The 15,415-nt window shown below is 41.5% G+C and overlaps 1 protein-coding gene across 2 annotated transcripts; it reads left to right on the forward strand.

Moving 5' to 3' along the window:
- gatad1 (GATA zinc finger domain containing 1) lies at positions 1-11,424 on the forward strand. 2 transcript variants are annotated; one of them, XM_078235720.1, is made up of 5 exons: positions 1-368; positions 3,802-3,927; positions 5,674-5,733; positions 7,138-7,321; positions 10,770-11,424. In XM_078235720.1, the coding sequence occupies exons 1-5, from the start codon at positions 171-173 to the stop codon at positions 10,958-10,960; spliced, it is 759 nt and encodes a 252-aa protein (XP_078091846.1). In that variant the 5' UTR covers positions 1-170; the 3' UTR covers positions 10,961-11,424. The 2 variants fall into 2 exon arrangements, with proteins under 2 accessions (XP_078091846.1, XP_078091855.1); XM_078235729.1 differs by lacking the exon at positions 5,674-5,733 and having other exon boundaries at positions 62-368.
- The last annotated feature ends 3,991 nt before the right edge of the window (positions 11,425-15,415 follow it).

The following is a 15,415-nucleotide window of genomic DNA, read 5'->3' on the forward strand; positions in this document are numbered from 1 at the left end:
GTCTCCTGGTCCTCCCGCCGTCAGGGGGCGCGGCGGTCTCCTGGTCCTCCGGCCGTCAGGGGGCGCGGCGGTCTCCTGGTCCTCCCGTCGCTCTATCTGGGCCGCAGACGCGGGTTTGGGGCGGTGGTAATTTGTGGTCGGGTTGGTGGGCGCTTGGTGAAGACGCGGAGATGCCGCTGGGTTTGAAGCCGTCCTGCAGCGTGTGCAAGGCCAACTCCTCGGCCATGTGGAGGAAGAGCAATCAGGGCGAGATCGTCTGCAACAACTGCGCCGGCAAGAGCCCCGGACTCGGCTCGGTGTCGGGCTCAAGTTCGGGGCCTGGAGCAGCCCCGGCCGCTCAGCAGAGCAACGGCGGTGGCGGCAAACAGGTGAGGCGGCGGCTGGCAGTGACTCTGGGGAGAAGCAGGCTGTGACCGTCCGAGCCGGTCAGGCCCTGTGACTCTCTGCAGATACTTCCCGGCCTGGACTGGGACCCCGCTAGGAAACGACACCGGGAGGAGATCTTGGGATGGTTTGTGCTGTAGTGCAGAGACCGGGGAGATACAAACAAATCAAACATTAGGAACAGGAGGAAGTCATAGAATCAAAGAATCCCAACAGTGCAGAAGAAGACCATTCGGCCCATCGTCTGCACCAATCACTATTCCACCCAGGCCCTATCCCCATAACCCCACGTATTTACCCTGCTAATCCCCCTGACACTAAGGGGCAATTTAGCATGACCAATCCACCTAACCCACACATCTTTGGACTGTGGGAGGAAACCGGATCACCCGGAGGATTACAGGGAGAATGTGCAAACTCCACACAGTCACCCGAGGCTGGGAATCGAACCCGAGTGCCTGGCGCTGAGAGGTAGCAGTGCTAACCATTGTGCCACCGTGTTGCCTTAAAGTCATTCAGTCTTTTGGGTCTGCTTCACTATTGAATTAAATCATGGCTGATCTGATTGTGGCCTCAACTCCACTCCAGGCCGACGGGCCTGTTCCAGTGCTGTGATTTTCTTGTTCTTTACTTTTAATTGTTGTACCTGCACACTAACCTTTTGTGATTTATATATCAAGTCACCCAGATACCTCTATACCTCGAAAGTTCTGCAATCTCTCTCCATTTAAATAACATACTGCTTTTCTATCCTTCCTGCCAAAGTGGACAAGTTCACAATGTACCACATTATGCACCATCTGGCAAAGACCCAATGATGTCTACTCTCATTGACTTGATTTGATTTATTGTCACGTGTATTAGTATACAGTGAAAAGTATTGTTTCTTTCGCGCTGTACAGACAAAGCATACAGTATGTAGAGAAGGAAATGAGAGAGTGCAGAATGTAGTGTTACAGCCATAGCTAGGGTGTAGAGAAAGATCAACTTAATACAAAGTAGGTCCATTCAAAGGTCTGATGGCAGCAAGGAAGAAGTTGTTTTTGAGTCGGTTGGTACGTGTCCTCAGACTTTTATATCTTTTTTCCAACAGAAGAAGGTGAAAGAGAGTATGTCCGGGGTGTGTGGGGTCTGTAATTATGCTGGCTGCTTTTCCAAGGCAGTGGTAAGTGTAGACAGTGTCAATGGGTGGGAGGCTGGTTTGAGTGATGGATTGGGCTTTGTTCACGATCCTTTGTAGTTTCTTGCGGTCTTGGACGGAGCAGGAGCCATACCAAGCTGTGATACAACCGGAAAGAATGCTTTCTATGATGCATCTGTAAAAGTTGGTGAGAACCGTTGTGGACATGCCAAATTTACTTAATCTTCTGAGAAAGTAGAGGTGTTGGTGGACTTTCTTAAATATAGCGTCCGCATGGAGGGACCAGGACAGGTTATTGGTGATCTGGACACCTAAAAACTTGAAGCTCTCGACCATTTCTACTTCATCCCCATTGATGTAGATGGGGCATGTTCTCCACTACGCTTGGGGCGGCACAGTGGTTAGCACCGCTGCCTCTCAGCGCCAGGGACCCATGTTCAATTGTGGCCTCAGGTCACTGTCTGTGTGGAGTTTGCACAATCTCCCTGTGTCTGCATGAGTTTCCTTCGGGTGCTCCGGTTTCCTCCCACAGTCCCAAGATTGGCCGTGCTAAATTGATCCTTAGTATCAGGGGGACTAGCTAGGGTAAATGTATGGGGTTATGGGGATAGAACCTGAGTGAGATGGTGGTTGGTGCCGACTCGATGGGCTGAATGGCCTCCTACTGCACTGTATAATTCTATGATTCCAGAAGGCGTTGACTGTCTCCATCATTTTGTTGACATTGAGGGAGAGATTATTGTCATTGCACCAGTTCACCAGATCCTCCCCATCTCTTTCCTGTACTCCATCTTGTCATTGTCATCAGAAAACTTGAAAATCATGTTGGAGGGGAATTTGGCGCCACAGTCATAGTTGCATAAGGAGTATAGTAAGGGGCTACGGACATAGCCTTGTAGGGTACCAGTGTTGAGGATGATCATGGAGGAGGTGTTGTTGCCTATGAAGTAACCTTTGATGTGACACCTTGTCAAATGTGTTTTGGAAATTCAAGTACACACATCTACAGGTTCCCCTTTACCCATGATGCACGTTATTTCCTCAAAGAAATCCAACAAATTAAGCAAGCTTTCACAAAACCATCTTGACTTTGCCTGATTGCATTGAGATTTTCTAAGTGTCCTGCTATAACTTCCCTAATAATATATTCCAGCATTTTCCCTATGACAAATGTTCAACTAACTGGCTTGGAATGAGCAACATGGTGTAGAAATGATGTTCAAATTCTAAGTGGTAAGTGTTAACTGACTATTCAGTCGTTCAGGATACTATAGTTGATCTGAAAATAGAAAATACTGGAAGCATTCAGTAGCTCTGGTCGCATCTGTGGAGAAAGAAACAAAGTTAACATTTCATATCGATGATGTTTCATCAGAGTTATTTAGATTTAACCTGCTCTTATCAAACATCCATACACACTTCCTAGCAAAATTGCTCAATAACAACTGCACACATTCCCATTCCCATCCTTCAGGCCATGGCAAGTTCTGGTATTCCACTTCCTGTTCCAGTTAACTCAACATGGACTAGAAATGGAAGTTAGGAACTTCTGAGAGTTTGAGGGACCTCTCCTGCGCCAATATGACTTGTCTTGCCCCCTATTTAGTTTCTTTTGAGAGTTACCTTTTTAGTGTATCCATGTAATTATTATTGTTGTTGAGGTCACTCTCAAAATACTTTCAACAAAATACTTGATCTAAATTGGTGTTTCTTGAATTTAGCATTAATTGCACAGGTGACACTAATGACACACTCCCTCCCTCCAACAGCAGGTGAACTCAAGCTTGGAAATGCACTTTTACTAAATGAACCCAGATATTATTTTTAATTGAGTTATTAACACGGTAACACAGTGGTTAGCACTGCTGCCTCACAGCGTCAGGGACCCGGGTTCGATTCCCAGCTTGGGTCACTGACTGTGCGGAGTCTGCATGTTCTCCCTGTGTCTGCGTTGGTTTCCTCCGGGTGCTCCAGTTTCCTCCCACAGTCCAAAAGATGTGCTGGTTAGGTGATTTGGCCATGTTAAATTCTCCCTCAGTGGTACCCAAACAGTGTGGCGACTAGGGGATTTTCACAGTAACTTCATTGCCGTGTTAATATAAACCTACATGTGACTAATAAATAAACTTTAACTGTGTTGTGCTGCCTTCAATATTCTGTTGAAATATATGCTATTTAGTAATGCACACCCAAAATATAATGGGTAATATAAAATATAATAATATTGAAGTAACTCTGAAATTGCTTGTTTATTTTCTTTTTCTGTGTTTTGGCAGGCAAAGCAAGAAATCCACAGGCGCTCTGCAAGGTTGCGGAACACAAAGTACAGGTCTATGCCTCCTGCTGAAAAGAAAGTTTCTACTAAAGGAAAAGGACGTAGGCATATATTCAAATTAAAAAATGTAAGATAGCTCAAAGATGCACTTTTTGAATATTTAAAATTATGGGGGAAGGGGGAAAAAACTTCTTGAAGCAGTAGAGTGGTTATCCTCGATCTGTGTCATACCATTTGATTACAAATTGGAAAATTATTTAATTGTGTGCAATACTTTCTGATGACCTTTCTCTGTGTAGCAGTCTCATTAATCTTTGATGCCTTATTTTTGTTCTTTGAAGTAAATCTCCATCCTGAATTGCTGATTGGATTCTTTTTTTGCATGCTGGTAAGTAATGGATCCCTTATTAAAATTAGAACTTAAAAGAATCAGGATGTGTATGAAGGACTATCTTGTCCCTGTCTGTTCCTGTGATTTATTAAAATCTCTTTTTAAAAGGAAAATTTTCAGGAAAAAAATTGCTTTGCGGTGAGAACCTACTATGTTGGATTTTGTGCCGTGACAACAGCTTTTTGACTAGCTGTTCCAGAATCTGAACTTGCCAGTAAACTCTCTTTATATATTTTGGCATTGTGTTACTGGTGGAGTATATTTCACCCTCCATTTCTCATGGATTGTTTGACAGGATGCAGTGGGTTAAACCATGCTCCTCTGTTATATCCATGTCCCCATCTAATGGGGCAGTTCCTTTAAAAAGCACATGGTGATCACATTTCAGCTTTATGGAATCTTAAATGATTTGACTTTGAATTGGAGTATTTTTACACTGGCATTTAATAAGGGACCTATTGGCTTTCAGAATTGTAAAAGAAGAATGTTAGATATTGGATTTTCCATAGCACTGATGTACCTGCATGATGAATGGTCCTGTGGTGCACAATCATTTGCTCATGGAATAACCTCTCTCTCCTGTTTTGATGTCTTTGATGTCATTTCCCAAACTTCAGTTGCCAAGCTTTTAATAGCCTATCTCCAGTTCCCAGTTTCATATTTCTCAGCGATTCATAGGTTGGGTAATACACAAAATAGTCAATGCGAATTCAAACCAAATTCCCTGCACTCTTTGAGAGGGAATCACAATGATTGGTTGAGTGTTTCATACACATGCACAGATTTTGTTTCTTTTTGTTCATAATCTTATATGTACATGAATGTAGAATCCATAGTGAATTGACCCTTCAACCCTTGCAAGCTATCACTCCATCTCCAACGTTCCTTTCCTCACACATTCTTGAATGTGTTGTCACTTCCCAAATCCGGACCCATTATTCCTGGAACTCCATGGTTGAATGCCCTCAATCAGGTTCCCACCCCGCCACAGTACTCATCAAAGTCACAAATTATACCCTAATTGACCATGACAAAGGTTCTAAAATTTGATTCCTTATTTTTAAATCCTCCATAGCCTCACACCTCCCTGTCTCTCTAATCTCTTCCAGCCTCTCAATCTTCTGAGATATTTGTGCTCTGCTGATTCTGTCCCCTTGAGTATCCCTGATATTAATTCATCCTCCATTGGTGGCTGTACTACCTGGCCCTAAGCTAAGCTTTCGAATTCCCTCTCTTACCTGGGCTATCTCTCTCTCCGTCCCCCTTCAAACTTACCTCTCTGACTAATTTAAGGGCATCTGCTTGAACATCCCTATGTTTGGTGTCACTTTTTGTTTAGCACTCCTGTGAAGTATCTTGGGACATTTCATTACATTAAAGGTGTTATATGCATAAAAGGTGCTGAATTTCGAGTAGTATTTTGAATGGTTGTTTGGAGTAGTCTGAATTTTCATTTACAGAAACTGCTGTGGTATTTTGCAGCCAATTAAAGCTCCGAAATCCGTGTCTACGATAATCACATCTGAATCCATTTTCTATGGGGTAAGAATGTTTTAGCAGTATGTAATTTTGTTTTATATCTCTGTGGAAAACTCTGCTGGAGAAAATGCTTTTAGATAGTTTTGAAGGAACTATTTGCATGAACGGGCTAGCAGAAGACTTTAACATGAAAAGTTACATTGTTACCATCCCGAGATCAGGACTTGAAGGAATTACCAAATCAGATTTCAGGTTTTAAGACTTTTACTGCAACAAACAATGCCAACGCTACATATATATTGTATAGCACACTTGCTACTGAATTGCAGTCTTCAGGAAACAAGCTAAAGTCATTCTCAACTTCCAACACATCTTCCTTTTTTGCTGAATCACCATGTCCAGTAACCGTTAAGAGTCCCTTCGCTGTCCTTTTGAGTATTCCCAAAACAATCTTCAGTAAGGCCCACTCTGGAATTTCTTATCCTGGCCTTTTGAGGCAAATCTTTCAGTATCAAGATCGTTGCGGGCTCCTTTTCAACCAGTGGACAAACTCTCCCCAGCATTCAGTCTTGTAACTAACACAGAAGACAGCCTTTTCTCTCTGCAGCCCACAACAACCTTAATTCTGCGTCTCTTTTCAACGTTTCTGAGACAGAAAGTCTGCACTAATAAAATCATCAGCCTCTGCCTTTGTTTTGAGGTGTTAAACTTAACACATGCATTTAAGGTGAGAGGAGAGAGATGCAAAAGGGTCCAGAGGGGCAATATTTTCACACACAGGGTGGTGAGTGTCTGGAACAAGCTGCCAGACTTGGTAGTAGTAGAGATGGGTGCAATTTTGTCTTTTAAAAAACGTTTAGACACTTACATGGGTAAGATGGGTATAAAGGGATATGGACCAAATGTGGGCAATTGGGACTAGCTTAGGGATTTAAAAAAAGGGGCGGCATGGACAAGTTGGGCTGAACGGCCTGTTTCCATGCTGTAAACCTCTATGACTCTTTCCGTAACATCCAACCAGCCTCCCCCACCCCACCCCGCAACAAAAAAAGTTGATGTGGTTCCACAGATACTAGCCATCCAGTTCTCGCATGCAAATTGGTGTCTCGTGGTGTAGTGTGGTTGATGAAATGGCATAACTACCAAACTGCATCTTGTCCTGATACTATTTGCATGAGTGCATTTTCAAGCATAACAATAATTGAATAGTGGTCAAGAAGAGGAGTCTAAACTATTTTCCCCACCACCACCCCAACCCCTCTAAAGGTCGCAAAGCCCAATTCTAGTGTTATCACTGCAGCCAAGATCAGATTATACAGCACAAACCAGTGATTACACCCAGGACCTACTCAAAATCTGAGACTCCCCAATATATTTATCCGCTATCATTACTGACTGACTTTTGGATTTTCAGAAGCACAACAATTTATTTTGCTTAAGGGTATATGTTCTTTCAATGTGCTTTAGGGTATATATTACCAAGTTGGAGATATAGTCTCTGTTGTGGATGAAGATGATGAAAAGATTTACTATGCTCAGATCCGAGGGTTTGTGCAGGATCAATACTGCGAGAAGAGTGCAGTGATTACATGGCTTATCCCAACTCAGGCAAGCTCCAAAGACCAGTTTGACGCAGCAACCTATATACTTGGTATGTATTAAGTTGTTTATGTCTCCAGTGCAAAGCTGATGAGACAAAGATAGATAAGAAAATAAGTTGTGAAAAGGACATAAGGAGCCTCCTAAGGAATATAGGCTAAGTGAGTGGGCAAAAATTTGGCAAATAGAGTATTGTGTGGGAAAATGTGAATTTGTCAGCAGGAAAAACAGAGAGAGATTGCAGAACTCTGCGGTACAGAGGGATCTGGGTGTCCTGTTTCATGCCATGGTACCAAATAAGTTGGTATGCAGGTACAGCAAATGAGTAGGAAGGCAATTGAAACATTGTCCTTTATTGGAAGGAGTATTGAATATGAAAGTAAGGATGTTTTGCTATAGTTGTACAGTGCATTGGTGAGACCATATCTGAAGTACAGTTTTGCCCTCCTTATTTTGGGAAGATTTAAAGGCATTCAAAGCAGTTCAGGGAACATTCACTCAACTTGATTCCTGAGATGGGCAGGGGATCTTTTGAGGAAAGGTTCAACGGACTGGGCTGTATCCTTGGGGTTTAGAAGAATGGCCAAAGTGAAATGTACAAGATCCTGAGGGGATTGGACAAGTTACTGCTGAGAGTATTCTCGCTTATAGGAGAGACTAGAACCAGAGGACACAGTTTAAAAATAAGGAGTCTCCCATTTAAGATGGAGATGAGAATCATTTTTTTCTGAGGGTCATGAACTCTCTTCCAAAGGTAAGGTAATTGAATATTTTTAAGGTAGAAGTAGATAGATTCTTTGGGAGTTGAAGGATAATGGGGGTAATGCAACGTGGAGGTGAAGCCACAATAAGATCAGCTATGTTCTTCTTGAATGATAGAACAAGCATCTGGGATCAAATGGCCTACTCTTAATTTATGTGCCCGTTAGTGCACATAAAGTATTGTGGCATAGCAATATTATTCAGAGTATTTCCAAGGAGGGCATCAAGAACCTGGACTCACCAGAATGCCGAATGTCCAGAGGGAGAAGGTCTTCTCTCACCAGTTTCCCATCTCTTAGAAATACAATTGGAGTATCATGCGCAGTTTTAGGCTCCTCACCTAAGGTTATACTTGCCATAGAAGGAGTGCAGCGAAGGTTCACTAGGCTGATTTCTGGGATGACACAATTGTCATATGACGTGAGATTGTGTAAATTAGACCTCTTTGGAGTTTAGAAGAATGAGAGGGGATCTCATTGAAACATGTATAAAAGTTTGACAGGGCTGGACGAACTGGATGCAGTGATGTTGTTTCCTCTGGCTTGGGGCTCTAGAACAACGGGTCATATTCTCGGAATATGGACTTGGCCATTTAGGGCTGAGAAGAAGAGAAATTTCTTCACTCCGTGGTTGGTGAACCAGCAAAATTCTCTCCAACAGAGGGCTATGGTTGTCAATCTCTTCCTGACCGCCAGAACCTCTGCTGTCTGATATTTGTTTATTTTTAGAGAAGCCTGTAACCTGATCTCAAAAATGGGTTCATTTGCCCTCTTCCCTAAGGCAATGTAAACCTTTCGTCCAGGTTGAAATGCCACTTAACTGTCCTTGATCCCAAACCCCCCTTCATCCCAGAAGTAAATGGTTCGTTTACAGCACAACACTTTACAACCTGGCACCAAAATACCTTTCTGGGACTTTGAGATTCATGAGTCCACTCACTGTAAACTCAGAGACTGCTGCCTTTGTTTCCAAGTGTAAATACCATGGCATAGTGGTATTATCGCTGGACTATTAATCCAGAAACTCAGCGAATGTTCTGGGGACCTGGGTTCCAATCCCACCACCGCAGATAGTCGGATTTGAATTTAATAAAAATAAAACTGGAATTGAGAATCTACTGATGACCATGAAACCATCGTTGATTGTCAGAAAAATCCATCTGGTTCGCTAATATCCTTTGGGGAAGAAAATCTGCCGTTTATACCTGGTCTGAACTACATCTGACTCCAGAGCCACAGCAATGAGGCTTACTGTCAATTGTCCTTGCGCAACTAGGAATGGGCAATAAATGCTGGCCAGCCAGCGGCACCCATGTCCCACAAATGAATAAAAAAAAATCTAAGCCATTCTTTGACACAATCAAGCCACCCAAGCTTACTGTCAGGCAGACTTCAGAACAGGTCATGTGCCCCCCCCCCTAATTTACCATAAATTTAAAACATTTCCAAAACATAATCTTAAACCTCATAGTTGTACCATATATAATTTAAAATGCCATGCGTACTGCTGAATTTCAATCAGCAAGATGAAAACATCACTGTAATTCAGTGTCATGTTTACGGAAGTTATTTAAATTTGTTTAGTCACACAGCATGAGCACACTTTTTTAATAAGATGTTTCAAACTTGCTCATTTGGTTTGATTCATAATTTTGTTTTTAAGTAGCATACTATCATTTAAGGAACATCAAATGAATATAATTGAAATGTGGATTTTTTTCCAAAAATATACTTTATTCATAAATCTGCGAGAACATTACAAACATTCCAAAATGACCATGCACAAAAAGCAAGAATATTCAGGCTTTTTACATACATCAAGTAACATTGAGATGCTTCAAGCAGTAAAGGAAATGTTTCAGTCATTTTGCAATGGTCTCACAAATGTTGCAAAATTATTTTTAAGATTGTCTACATAGAACAAATTGCACTCTTAGGTGCTTCAGTATAACTGAGATATGTGTAATATTCACTAAGCATTCAGTGAGTTATTCGATCCAAGGAGGTTCTTTCATGTGAAAGGAAATTTAATACAGAATTCAGCATCAGATAAGAGGTTATTGAATACATTAGCAAGAATTTCCATGACGATGATCAAATGGTTGTAGGTACTACATGCTGTGGATTAAATCACTCAGCCCAACAGACCCCAAACTTAATTGCTGATCTATGCTGGATGTCGTTGCTTGGCTAAGATGGGAAAAGTTTCTTGCACCTGATTACTGCCCAGTGACTTGGCTAAAAACTGGATGTTACATAAACACAGGAGGCTTGAATGGAGTTCTTCTGCAGTGAAATAGCTTATCAACAGTGGAGGGCTTAGCGACTCTGGAACCATATCCCAGCAAGATATAGTAGCGATAAGGGACAGATTCAAAACTGATGGAACGCCAGATGTTAAATTCAACACTGACCTGATCCCAAATGAAAGTTTTTCCATCACTCTGCTAATTTTGAAGTAAGCACACGCAAGATGAAAAACATAAAAGAACAGTTTGCTGCCATAGAAATTGTTTTATATCAACAATTTGTCACCTGTTATTTATGTAAACTGATCTACAGCACACTGTAACGGCTGTACTGACCTTAACGTGTGAGACAGCAATTTGAGGATTAAGCTGGTTGACCCCAGGATAGGGCTCACAAATGAAGTATTTGAACTTTCCTTTGAGTGTTCATTACTAGTTGGGAAATATGTTTCAAGCTTTAAATTAAAAAATTATTCTGCTTTCACTTCAGGGCCAGAAGAAGACCTACCAAGAAAAATGGAGCATTTTGAATTTATCTGTCATGCACCTTCTGAATACTTCAAATCACGATCTACTCCGTTTCCAGTTATTCCAACCAGACCTGAGAAAGGGTATATCTGGACCCGTGTTGGACCAACCCCTGCAATAATGGTGAAAGAATCAATTGGAAACAGTTTATAGCCAAGGCACCAAGTCTTCCTTAAAATGAGATTGAATTTAGCAATATAACTGAATCATAACCTGATTAAAAGGTGAACCGTTGTAAACTATTTAACATGTTTTAAGTGTTCACCACATTTTTAACAACATAGGTTTCAAAATTATGTTGGCCTGAGACTTACGACTTCCAAAAACTCAGTTTATAGGCTGACACATTTGTGATAATTAGTTTGGCAAAATTTGTTATTGACATGATGCTTCTGGAAATTCTGCAGAATATTCTTGTTCCTTTTAAATATAAATAAAGTACTGTATCTGTAAATTAGTAAATTAGTAAGCATATTCTGTGGACTCCTACATTATGCCACCTTTAGATGAGTGGACCAAATACATGTCTCAGACCTGCAATAAACAAGTTTGCAGATGGTGGTATTATGAATCTAATTTTATACACCAAATAAATAAAAGGAGTATTGCAAATTAAACATTTGTACTTTTGCTTTAATTATTTAGAAATTGCTATAAATTAGGGGGAACTTGGAGAAAATCCATATTTGACATTTTATTGATCAGATTTTACATGTTGAGCTCAAATAGGAAATTATAACTTTTTTCAATTGTGAGATCTTAAGTAATGTTATCCCTTTTTAGTAAAACAATATTATGTAAATTTTTTTGTTGTCGATGCTGTATTGGGGCAAGGGAGTTATAGGTTTATAGAATCCCTACAGTGCAGTAGGAGGCCATTTGGCCCATCAAGTCTGCACCAACAACGATCCCACCCAGGTCCTATCCCCGTAACCCGACATATTTACCCTGCTAATCCCACTAACCTACACATCCTGGGACACTAAGGGGCAATTTAGCATGGCCAATGCACCTAACCCTCACATCTTTGGACTGTGGGAAGAAACCCACGCAGACACAGGGAAAACGTTCAGACGCCACACACAGTGACCCAAGCCGGGAATTAAACACAGGCCTCTGGAGCTGTGAGGTAGCAGTGCTAACCACTGTGCCGACCCTTTTTTTCTTTCAGGTGTTTCTAATGTGTCGGTGCAGACTCGATGGGCCGAAGGGCCTCTTCTGCACTCTATGGTTCTATGAAAATGACAGTTTGGCTCAACAATGAACTTGTTTATTTAAAAAAACTCCTAATGCCCTCTAAATTAATGTAAATGATACTATGCAACACTTAATTAATGATTTAACCTCAGATTCCAATTAAACACAAAATCATCATGATTTATTAAAAAGCCTCTTTAATGGAAGGATGAGGGTCAAATGGCCCATCTCCATTCAACTGTGAGCATTTATTTGTATACAATCTATATTTAAATGCTATACTGACTGGGCAACAATTGTGAATGTATTAAGTGGAAGTGGTGATTAGCTATTGTAGAAACTGAAGGTAGTGCTTAATTCCAAAAGTCTTTGAACCTTGGTGACGTTGAATGTGGCTGTAACTTTTTATGCACTCTGGAAAATGTTGGAGGAAGTGTGCATTGTGCTTAGTATAGGGAATGATATAAAAATTCAAAATCAAAACAAGTTACTAATTTGATCACTCCCACTTAATTGTTTTCCTCTAGATCCCTGAGTTTCCATGACCGGAACAATGCGCAAATTTCAAAGAAGAATTATTTTAAAATATGGTATCTTAATTTGCATGCCCAAGCATAATGTTTGCTCAGAAAAGTAAGCTGGTTTCAAGATAGTGGGAGCAAAAAGCTTTCATAAATTGGGGGCGTACATACACAAATGTTTGAAGATGACGGTTGGGAAGACTTCAAAAAAACACGTAGGGATCCTTGGCCTTAGGAACCAGCATAGAATACAAAAGCAAGGAAGTTATGCTAAACATTTTATAAATCACCGATTGGCCCCAACTGGAATATTTTGTCCAGTTTTGTGTACCACACTATGCGGAGGATGTCAGGCCTTGAGTGCATGGGAGATTTACTACAATGGTGGAATATGGGACTTTGCCAATAGAAAGACAACAGAAGCTGGAGAGATTTTAATGGTGTTCAGAATCATGAAGAATTTTGATGAAGTAAATATGGAGAAACTGCTTCTAGTGACAGAAGCTCCATAACCAGTGGACATAGATTTAAGGTAGTTGACAAAAGAGCCTGAGATTAGATTTTTCTTTTCACACTGAGTTGTGATCAAGAAAGCACTGCTAAAGAAATGGTGGAAGTAGGTTCAGTAGTAACTTGAAGGGGAACATTTTTGTAGGGTTTTGAGGAATGATCAGGGGAGTGGGACTAATGGATTGCTCTTTTCAAAGCTAGCACAGGTGTGAATCACTTCTACGATAGTTGTGCTACTTTCAGATGCTAGCAAAACATGTAAGTAAATCAAATCTGTTGGTGATGCCAATGAAGGCAGTCATTTTAATAGAAGATAATCCCAACTGGTGCAACACCAGAAGAAAACTTTTGCACGTGAGTTGTGGTTAGGTGCATTCCCTTTCTTTTTCTTGAGATTATATATGCACCCAAGAGGTCAGGCTGGTAATCAGTGCAAAACCAGCCTGAGATTCCCTTTTTCATGGAAAAAGATCTTGCATTTAAAATATGCAGCAGCATAGCTGAGGTCAGGAATTTAACAGAATAAGGAGCAATCAAACCTTCATTGCATTGTGCTTGGAACTTGACATAGATATTACCTGTGCCAAAGACTAATTTTAACATGTCAAAAACAATGAAATAACATATGAATCAATTGAACTTCATTTTGATTAATTAATCTGAAACTAGATTACAATAATTTTTAGGTTCTCTAGATGTGCAACATAGCTGCATTTATTGCCCATTGCTTCTGCCCAAATCTTGTAGCCATGATGTTGGCAGAGCTGGTCCAATTTAGCTTCTGATCAGTTATGAGCCCTAAGATGTTGACAGTGGGGAACCTTGCCAATGTTGTTGTTTCAAAGTGAAAGGGGAGATTTGTCGACTTTCTCTTGTTTAAAATGACCATTACCTGGTACTTACATGGCACAAAGCCAAGCCTAAATTTTACTTGTGTCCTGTTTTAGATTGGCATAAGCTGACTCATGAACTGCTGATAACTTGTGAATGGAGATAAACACTGAAACTAGCAGCAAGGAGCTCACTCCTGATCTTATTTCTATGATTCATTTCTATGATTCTATGACAGAGGGAAGGTCATTGAAGAAACAACCAAAATGCTTGGGCTCAGGATGCTTCCTGAGGAACTCTTATAGTGATGCTTCTAGGTTGTGATGACTTCCTTTTCACAATCAAAACCATTTTTTGTTACGTCAGGTATGATCTCAGCCAATGGATGGTTTGCCTGTTGATCCTCATTGCCCTCCATTTGAAGGGACCCCTTTGTGCCATATTTTGTCAAATGCTGCCTTAATGTTGGGAGCAGAAACTTTTTTATGTTGCTGGAAGAGAATCATTGGGGAAGTTCTAAGCACAATAAGAAGCCTCACAACACCAGGTTAAAGTCCAACAGGTTTATTTGGCAGCACTAGCTTTTGAAGTCTCAAGCTCCTCCATCAGGTGAGTGAGGAGTTGTGTTCACAAACAGGGCATATAAAGACACAAATTCAATTTACAAGATAATGGTTGGAATGCGAGTCTTTACAGGTAATCAAGTCTTAAAGGTACAGACAATGTGAGTGGAGAGAGGGCCAAGCACAGGTTAAACAGGTGTGTATTGTCTCCAGCCAGGACAGTTTGTGAGATTTTGCAAGCCCAGGCAAGTCATGGGGGTTACAGATAGTGTGACATGAACCCAAGATCCCGGTTGAGGCCGTCCTCGTGCGTGGAACTTGGCTATCAGTTTCTGCTCAGCGATTCCGCATTGTGTGTCATGAAGGCCACCTTGGAGAACGCTTACCCGAAGATCAGAGACCGAATGCCCGTGACTGCTGAAGTGTTCGCCGACTGGAAGGGAACACTCCTGCCTGGTGATTGTCGAGCGGTGTTCATTCATTTGTTGTCGTAGCGTCTGCATGGTCTCCCCAATGTACCATGCCTCGGGTAGACAACGTGAAACTGCTAGGATGTTGGGAAGCCAGCAGAAACCCAACAACTGTCAGCTTTAACTGAGCATGTTCTGCAATGCGCAAGAAAGTCCCAAGGCTTTAGAACCATAAAATACCTACAGTGCAGAAGTAAGCTGGTAGGCCAATCAAATCTGCACCGACTCTCTGAAAGAGCAACTTCCTAGGCCTCTGCCCTCCCCCCCCATCCCTGTAATCTTGCACATTTACCATGACTGATCCACTTAACCTACACATCTATGAATACTGAGGGGCAATTTAGCATAGCCAATGCATCTAATCTGCACTTCTTTGGACTGTGGGAGAAAACCAGAGCACCGGGAGAAAAACCAAGCAGACCCTGGGACAAACTCCACACGCACAGTCACCCAAGGCTGGAATCAAACTCGGGTCCCTGGCGCTGTGAGGCAGCAGTGCTAACTACTGTTGATTTG

The sequence above is a fragment of the Mustelus asterias genome, chromosome 2, assembly GCF_964213995.1.
Source record: "Mustelus asterias chromosome 2, sMusAst1.hap1.1, whole genome shotgun sequence".
Classification (NCBI taxonomy): domain Eukaryota; kingdom Metazoa; phylum Chordata; class Chondrichthyes; order Carcharhiniformes; family Triakidae; genus Mustelus; species Mustelus asterias.

What these genes read in the sequence shown, in the direction of transcription:
- gatad1 (XM_078235720.1), top strand. Translation starts at nt 171, where the DNA reads ATGCCGCTGGGTTTGAAGCCGTCCTGCAGCGTGTGCAAGGCCAACTCC. An exon ending in CTGAATCCATTTTCTATGGG is followed by an intron (nt 5,734 to 7,137) that starts GTAAGAATGTTT and finishes AATGTGCTTTAG; the next exon opens with GGTATATATTACCAAGTTGG. An exon ending in CGCAGCAACCTATATACTTG is followed by an intron (nt 7,322 to 10,769) that starts GTATGTATTAAG and finishes CTTTCACTTCAG; the next exon opens with GGCCAGAAGAAGACCTACCA.